General features: G+C 50.1%; 1 protein-coding gene across 1 annotated transcript in view; it reads right to left on the reverse strand.

Moving 5' to 3' along the window:
• The window catches only part of JAK1 (Janus kinase 1), a 52,527-nt gene that overhangs the window by 8,169 nt on the left and 35,266 nt on the right, over positions 1–9,092 (reverse strand). The window contains exons 12-16 of the mRNA XM_005868024.2: positions 5,567–5,710; positions 4,745–4,832; positions 4,129–4,256; positions 3,361–3,496; positions 1,662–1,813 (exon numbers count right to left, since the gene is read on the reverse strand). Of these exons, the coding sequence (XP_005868086.1) occupies positions 1,662–1,813; positions 3,361–3,496; positions 4,129–4,256; positions 4,745–4,832; positions 5,567–5,710 (648 nt within the window). The remainder of the gene's footprint in view (positions 1–1,661; positions 1,814–3,360; positions 3,497–4,128; positions 4,257–4,744; positions 4,833–5,566; positions 5,711–9,092) is intronic.

The raw sequence follows: 9,092 nt of genomic DNA on the forward strand, positions 1-9,092 counted from the left end.
CAATCAACACTTACACTGAATTTGTAAAATTGTAAAGCTTATTTAATCAAGTACTCAATATTAATGAAATGATATAGCATGTATAACTCTAGCATGATCCCAATTTTATTTTAAAAAGAGATATGAACAGACTGGAAGACAGTATGCCAAAGTGTAAAATAGTGGTCAGGAGTGACAGAAATATGGTGATTGCTATTTTCTTTAAATGTTTATTACTTTAAAATTCAGAAACAAATAATTGATGCCACTCAAAAAAGAACTAAGTGAAATTACTACCCCCCAGTTTCTGTCTGTAGCTGAATCCCAAGAGTACTAATTCCTCTTCTTGTCCCCCTGAGGGCGAGGAGGTGAGTGTTAGGGTCCCAGGGGAGGGGAGAGATTAGGATTACGGAGCTGAGACCGCCCTCACCTCTGAGGGTCTCTCACCTTCCCTGTCACAGGGCTGTCCAACCCAACCAAGGCTACCCGGGAGGAGACTGGCGGACTTCTTTTATCAAAGGCACACACCGTTCCTCACACCACCCCTGTATCCTGCTCAGCCCTGGGTACACAGCAGGTACTCAATAAATTCTGACAGACAACGAAGGGTATGCTGTTTTATTTCCAAGGAAGTTCAAAATAAAATGATCTTACCAAAAGCTGGAAATTCCAAAGAGATTTATAGACCTGATGGTTTCCCTACTGGTTTTGCCCTAACACTCTTTTCCCAAGTCCTGCACCATCTTTACTTGGCCAAAGATTAACTGGTTAAAGGTTCTCCCTCTTCAATGATCTCCTACGTACACACCCTCGACTCTGGGTCCCAATGCCACTCCTGTTCTAGCCTCGGAGCATGAGTCCCTGCTGGTCTCTCCTCAGCCTGTCCATTCCAACCATGTGTCCAGATGAACTGTCCCCAAGCCGACCTCTGACCATCTCTCTCCTCAACGAAACTCTTCAATGTTCCATAAGACACACCCAAGTAAAATTCATGCAATCGGGGCTTTTTACAATCTGACCATAGACATCTCTCCAAACTTCATCACCCGTCATTCCTCACCATACTCTAGGCCAACGAAACCGCTCACTGCTTCCCGTAGACAACTGAAGTGCCACCTTCCCCCTGGACTTCGAGCAGCTCCTCCCAGCTACAAGGTATGTCTACACCTCTGAACGCAGGCATGTTCCAATCTCCAAATCACTGGGTCTGGGTCAGTGGCCCTTTACTGTTATTTTTACTACTTTATCCCTTTGGAGTCAAGAGTCTCCACTCTTTCCACAAGTGAACAAGAGAGGTTGAAGCCTCGCCTGTTTCGCAATCTAGCTGGGGAACCCAGGTGAGAGTCTTAAGCTCCTGCGCCTGTTACCTGACCTGTAACGTGTACAGTGAGGGTAATGGCACTCCTACCTAACTGCAGGGCTCTTGCACCGACAGTATGAAATATTCTTTATGGAATCCTTATTTTGTTATTTTAGCCCAATTCTCCTACCACACCCTCAAGGGAAGGCAAGGCCTGTCTGTTTTCTTGTGAGCCCCCAACTTTTATCTAGACAATGCCTGATACACAGAAGGAACTCAACAAATATCTGTATTAATTTTGCTGACTAACAGGCACTTGAAATCTCAGATAAATAATACTATAATGATCTTTGTTTTCCAGGGTGTGAGAACAAAAGCTCACCTCAATCAGTGTCTTATCTTTCAGGGGGATCTCGCCATTATAGCAGATTTCCCAGAGTGTGGTTCCAAAGCTCCATTTGTCAGCGGCCACGCTCAGGTTCTTGGAATCTTCTACACACTCGGGAGCAATCCATGGGATTCGTTCTATGCATTCTGCAGAAAGACAGCAGACATTCACAGATCAGTCTCTGCAATCACCTGGGGAGCAAATCACCATCGTTGCAGCAAACACTGTGAGCTCATAGAGAAACTATTTCAAGTAGTGCTTTCCAAATGAATCCAGGCCCCTCATCCTTGACATTGTGGATGCATCAGGCTGAGTCTGGGCCAGCAGACGTGTCTGTTTATCAGACTCACCAGGAGAGGGTGTGCAGCCCCGTCTTCTGAAGCTCTGGCCTCAGAAACAGCACAGCACCCAGGGTGGAGGCCAACACCCTGAGGAGGGAGAACAGGGGGGCCATGTGGACCGAGGCTCCAGAAAGAGAAGACAGGGAGAAGAGGCCAACTTACACAGAGCAGGTGCGGGCGAATCTCAACTACTCTGCACCATCACCCAGCAATGTTATATTTGTTTATTGTGGGTTTCTTTTGTTTGGAAAACAAGGGAAGAGAAGACTGAGGTAAAGAAGTCACCCTTCTCTCATACCAGGGACCTCTCAGCCTCTGTTCTGGCTTCTAAGGCCAGTGATCTGAGCAGAACCTCTGCCATGTCCCTGGACATGCCCCTCAACCAGCACAGTGGTCTCATGGCACAGCCTCCGGCTCCTGAGGCAGGAGGGCGGTTCCTGAGCTGGTCAGGCCCACTCACCCTTTCTTCTCCACCTTCTCACGTCCTTCTGACACAGGCCCGTGTGGCTGTGCTCTGTGGTCACACATCTGCCATCACTTGCTGCAGGTCCACCTCACTGACCCGTCATCCCCCCATCTCCCTACATCACCCGTACTCCCCAGAACGCTCACAGCATTTAACTGGCCTCTCTCGGCTCCTCTACTTGTTCTAGAGTCATCTGTGTCCATGCCTCAGACCCTTGCTCAGGACAGGCCCACGTAGCTGGCCAGCTGGATGATGGCCAGATGACAAGCATGTACTGCGGGGTGCCTCCCCTTCCCCTTCGATGGAGCAAAACTTTAAGTGCCCGGCACTGTGCTCAGTGCTGGAGACCATTGGCCATCACAAACCAGCGGCACGCCCTGGGGCACGCTGGTCTCCCACGCTGGCTTCAGTGTCTCAGCTCCCAGGTCTCCTTCCTTTGGGGCCCACACTCATGATAACCTCCTTCAAAGAGAAAATGTAATCTCTCGGGTGCCTTCCAAACTGCTAACTACTATAGTGGATTTCAAAAAAAACAAGGAGGACCCAGGAGGCCCAACTCCTAACACCTCTCTGACCACTTCCAGACCAGTGGCCTCCCCTTGTGCTAACCCGACACTGTGGACACAGCTCCTTAACTGCACGGACCAGAAGTACCTCGATGACTTGTCTGTATCTCCTACTATAGTCAGCTCCTTAAAGGAGTCAGGGACCAACCCTGCTCACACTCCATACCTCCCCCCAACCCCCAGGGCAGAGTAGGAGCACCAGACACCCACGGGCTGAAGTGTTCTTTCTAAAAGGAGACAGAACCCCAACCCCAGCCCTCTCTGCCTCGGGGTAGGTGTGGGAGAGGGGAAGGGCGAGGCCTGGGGAGGAGGAGACACACCTTGCCTGGACAGCACAGTGATGGGGATGCCAGGGTCACTGAGCTTGATGAACGGGCCACACTCGCTGTCGATGCCTTCACGGGCCAGGAGGAGGTTTTTAGTGCACACGTTTCCGTGGACCAGGTCTTTATCCTCCTGCAGAGCAAAAAGGGTGAGCTCAACAAGGCTGCCCCTGGCTGCCTGTCTTCGGTCCTTCCCACACTCCCTCCATTTCTAACCCTGGCCCCTTGGGTCAACCCCTCCATAGTCCCCAGCTACAGCCAGATCGGGGCAGCCCAGGTCTCCCATCCAACATGTGACCCGAGCACATTACAGAATGGGCCTCATCAGTGAAACAGGGATAACAGTGGAACATGCCTCATAGGGCTTTTGTGAGAAATAAATGAATTAGAACATGTAAAACATGTGAACAGCGGAACCACGGTAAGCACTCACTAAATGTGAGCTGCTACTGATACTGGTAGTTTCATTCATTCAACAGGTATTGCACTATTTCTCCTCCTACCATACACTGCAATGCAGAAGTCAGTCCTCTGACATGACAGATGTTCCCTAATCAAGATTCCCATGTTTGGAGCACATAGAGCACCCAATATGACCATGTTCACGAAGCAGCAGGCATGCCTGTGTTTAACCGCAGAGTCTGGGCACCCCAGCCTGCTTGGCTATCCCTGGCTAGCACCTCCTTCCTACCAGCGCATTCCTACCTACTAGGGCATTCTGGTTCCTGGCAGACCTCCACCAACATCAGATCAGAAGATACTTACCAAGTAACTCAGGGCACTGGCCAGCTGTTTAGCAACTTTGAATTTCCACGGAGTGGTGAGGACGTCGCTTTTCCTGTGCATGAAGAGATCCAGAGGCCCGCCCTCCACAAACTCTTCCACCATGATATCTGTAAGCACAGAACGAGCCCCATCTAGAACCTTCTGTCTGTCTGGGACAGTACTTTCCCTCATTCCCCTGTGAGAGCTTGAGTGGCTGGTGCTCGGCCTGGGAGGATGCCAACACCCTCGGGAGGGGCAAACAGCAGAGTGATTCAGAGCCAGTTCAAGCCTTGGGTTCAAGCCCGGCCTAGAGCTCCTTCTGCATCGACTCACAGGGGAACAACTCCACTTATCTACCCAACCTTCCAGGGCCCAGAGTTGGCAAGAAGAGAACATTCAAGAAATGAGTGAAAAACAAATGGGATTTAGTTTTAGGGTCACTATTAACCTAAACACGTGACCTGCTCACTACCTCAAATCCCTCGATTGCAAAACGAAAGGCAAGAAGCGAGGACAACAAGAAGAGGGTATCAGCTCCTCCACCCCCAGGTGTCTTCACAGCACCCATGCCCCCCCAGCCAGGACCATCCGCCTCTCCCAAAGAGAATACACTTACTCTCCACGTCTCGCACACAGACACCGTAGAGGTACACAATGTGTTTGTGGGAGACCTGTCTCATCATGCTGGCTGCCTCGAAGAAGGCCTGTGGGAGAAGGAAGGTCAAGAGTAAGCCACCCTGGTCTGACCCGACCCCATACGGGCTGTGCTGAGAGAAAAAGCCGATGGATCCCAGAAAGCTCAGGACTCATCCCCCAGGTCCTGAAGACTGCTCCCGGCCTCGACTTCCCAGGGGCAGTGCCAGGCCTTCCCCTTGACCTCAGTCTGGCTGGGGGTGGTATTTATTTAGAAAAACCTAATAAGATATGGAGCCAGGCTGGTGAGATAGGCTAGCTATCAATTTCCCCATTGCATACTCACGCCTACCACTTTCGCTCCCTTTAAACGCTGGGAAATGACAATGTGCAGCACTGTATTAGAATAAAAGGGACACTAGGGCGCAAACAGGCTCCATCTCTCTAACAGCCCGTGGGGCCCGGGGTACGTTTCCACTCCCCTGGGCTTTCCTTTTCCAGACTGTGGAGTGACAGCCTGACTACATGAGGGACTCTGAGACCATTCGGCTGGAGTCCTGGGGCCACAAGAACCTCCAGGTAGAAAATAGGAGGAGAGGGGAGGGATAGGCCGGCGGGAATTGTTGCTCAATCTGCTTCATCTCCAATCCTCCCTCCCTTATCTAAGATTACATGTGAAAAAAGGGATTACATAAAAGACATGTTTGAAAACCATAAATAAGGCCAAAATAAGGGCAAAGGTTCTTCCCAGCTGACTGTGCTCCACAGGTTCCAGAAATGGGAGGTGGGTTAGGAGGACACTTGCCAGAGAAATGTCCCTGTGGCTGGGGTCCAAGACTTTGAGGATCACTTTTATTTTCTTCTCTTCAGAAGTTCCTTCGTCATCCTTGTAATCCACCAGGGTCCCAGAGTAGATGTGTGTCCGCGTGCCTCTCCCAAGGTGCTCTCCCTGGAGGAGGAAGCAAGAGGTTGGGTAACTGCTGGGAGTCTGGGACTGAGGCCTTAATGGGAACACACACCAGAAGGGGGTGGGGCACAGGCAAAAGCGCCCCAATGGTTCAAAGCCTCTCCAGTACCTTGTCCTGGTCAGGCCTCCAGAGGAAACAAAAAGCTACTTGCCAAACAGTGTGGCACTTCCTGGGCCCCAGGAGACAGCCCTCCTATTCCCAAACACTCCCTTCCTTCCTTCTACTTCTAGGAACAGCCTGTGGCCAAAACATAACCCTGAATGACTACCACAACACTTCCAGCAGTGCTGCAACAGCCCGACATCAGTTCCGCCCTCGGCCTCCAGAGCAGATGGAGAGAGGACCCCTTTGGGGACTCCGCTCACAGGCTGAGTCACACACACAGGGGCTTCTTAGTCCTGGCTCTACTGCTCGCTGGCCATTTAACTTGGGGACCTTCCCTTACCATGCTCAGTGTCTGCCCACTCTCTGTAACCAGGGGTAATAATGGGACCTGCCTCAGAGTCAGATGCACAAATAGGTACAAAGGCTCCTGGTACAGATGCTGGCACAGGATGGGTACAAGCCAATCTGTTGGGCTGGTGTATTTTGTTTGATTGCCCCAACCAGGCACTCACTGTTTCTCACACATGAACTGTTCATCCTCTATCCATATATCCAGTGCATGTGTCCATGCTTTAGAACAGGGGTCCTCAAACTTTTTAAACAGGGGGCCAGTTCACTGTCCCTCAGACCGTTGGAGGGCCGGACTATAGTTTAAAAAAAACTATGAACAAATTCCTATGCACACTGCACATATCTTATTTTGAAGTAAAAAAACAAAACGGGAACAAATACAATATTTGTATTTGCATGTGGCCCTCGGGCCGTAGTTTGAGGACCCCTGCTTTAGAATTAGTGATGCAATTCACACACGCATTTGCCCTAGCAATCCCACAAGGAAGGTGATGTGGACAGAGGCACAGGCTGGAGGGCAGGCCCTCAATTTCCTCACGGGTGAGAATGGATGATCCCACCCAAGGAATGGCCTGAGGACTAAAGGAGACCATCTGCACAAAGTCCTTAGCACACAATGATCTGTGTCTAAGGACCCTCCCAGTTTAAGCTTGAATAATCCTGATCTAAACATTCTTAATATTTGGAATCAGCACATGACTCATAAATCGTACGCATGGTCATTGATATTAACCTCACAAAACCTGTAAACTGAAGTTCTATTATTTTGGGACCCTCTATAAATGCAGAAATGGATGGTAGCTGCCTTGTGCGCTGATTCCCGTTCCCCACAGGAATGTACACCATCGTTAATCGGGTATATTAATTTGCACATCACCACCACTTATCATCTGTCACTGCAGATGGTGATACATCTGCCCCGTCTCCCGGATCCTGGCAAGGGCTTTCGAGTACTCATTAGAGCTGCACCTGTCATGAAGCGATTCATCAAGGTTATGGGAAGTATGTTCCCAGAACATCCCGGAAAAGCCATATGCTTTCAGAATAATTACTCTTCCCCAGAAAGGTTACTGATTCCAGTGGCCAAGTCACGGTACCACGCTGTCAGGATCCCACAGCAGCCCTCAGAGGCCCTGCGTGTCCACGTCAGCCTCCTCCAAGCTGATCCCTCTGCTTCTACTGGCGCTTGCTCTTCACCCTCTGGGGCTCGGCTCTGATGCCACTTCCCCAGGAAGCCATCTTTGTCCTCCCCAGGTTAGGTGGGATGACGGTCGCTGAGAGCCCCACATCCTACTGTCCATCCTGCTATACTTAGGATTTGTCTCTTGATAACACAAATATCTACTTAAGGTAGACAAGGTCTGCCTCCTCCCCCAAGTGTGAGCCTGCCGAGGGTGGCGAGTGCACCTGGCACACGGCAGTGCTCCATCCTGTTGGCTGAATGAATGCTCGAGGCCTGAGGATGGCGGTGATCCAGCAGCTCCAGAGGAAGGAAAGAAGGCAGGCCCTGAGTACACATCACATTCTAGAGCAGCGGTTCTCAACCTGTGGGCCGCGACCCCTTTGGGGGTTGAACGACCCTTTCACAGGGGTTGCCTAAGACCATTGGAAAACACATATATAACTACATATTGTTTCTGTGATTAATCACTTGCTTTAATTATGTTCAATTTGTAACAATGAAAATACATCCTGCATATCAGATATTTACATTATGATTCGTAACAGTAGCAAAATTACAGTTATGAAGTAGCAACGAAAATAATTTTATGGTTGGGGGTCACCACAACATGAGGAACTGTATTAAAGGGTCGTGGCATTAGGAAGGTTGGGAACCACTGTTCTAGACAGAAAGGAGGCTGGGGCACCGCTGCCCTGGTGATTTTAACCTCTAGAAAAGGAACAAGGAGACTCCTTTCCGAGTTAAAGCAGTTGAACCAGCAGCCTCCCTGCCGTCCTGCCGGCCTTGCTGATGCTCCCCAGAGGCGTGTTCTCCGTGAAGGAAGGGGATCAGTGGGGCTGAGTGGGGTTGTCCAGGAACCTTATGCCCCAGGACATGCTATGGCAGAACTTCTGAGATTTAGTGTGGACTTTTCTGATGATGCTTCCAGAAGGAGCAAAGCTGAGGGAACACAGACATGGTGAGGCAATAGGAGATGCAAAACTGAGGCCTGAAGAAGAACTGTCTGGAGAAACAGATCCCAGAGTAGAGTCCCAGCCTTGGCGGGTCCTTAGCCCAGGCTGCAGCCTTAGGCAGGCTGTTCCCTCATAGCTGCCCTGAGCCTTGGCTAGGGGTGTGAGGCCCAGGTTACCCCACTCTCTGTTCCACACCCCTCTCACACAGAGCCACACAGCAGGGAAGGCTAAGGAGACAGCACCCAGCAGCCTTGCAGAGAAGGAATCTGCAAAGGGCCATTTGTCACCTGGGAGAGGCTGCGGCACTTTGGAGGAGTTGGAGAGCGCATGATGGACTCACTGCCTTTAAGGAGGCTGGTGGAGGTGGCGGGCGTGGGGTTGGTTTACTAAGTTAATTCCCGAAATTGCTGGATAGGGCTTTGAGGAAGTGGAAGCCTACAGACACAGCTGCCTCACTCCATTACTGTAAGTTATTTTCTGAAGGCCAGTCCTTATTGTTCTCTGTCCCCTCTGGTGGTATCAGAGCTGTGTCTAGAGCAGTGGTTCTCAACCTTCCTAATGCCGCGACCCTTTAATACAGTTCCTCATGTTGTGGTGAGCCCCAACCATAAAATTATTTTCGTTGCTACTTCATAACTGTAATTGTGCTACTGTTATGAATCGTAATGTAAATATCTGATATGCAGGATGTATTTCCATTGTTACAAATTGAACATAATTAAAGCATAGTGATTAATCACAAAAACAATATGTAATTATATATATGTTTTC

Source organism: Myotis brandtii, unplaced genomic scaffold (assembly GCF_000412655.1).
Source record: "Myotis brandtii unplaced genomic scaffold, ASM41265v1 scaffold26, whole genome shotgun sequence".
NCBI lineage: Eukaryota > Metazoa > Chordata > Mammalia > Chiroptera > Vespertilionidae > Myotis > Myotis brandtii.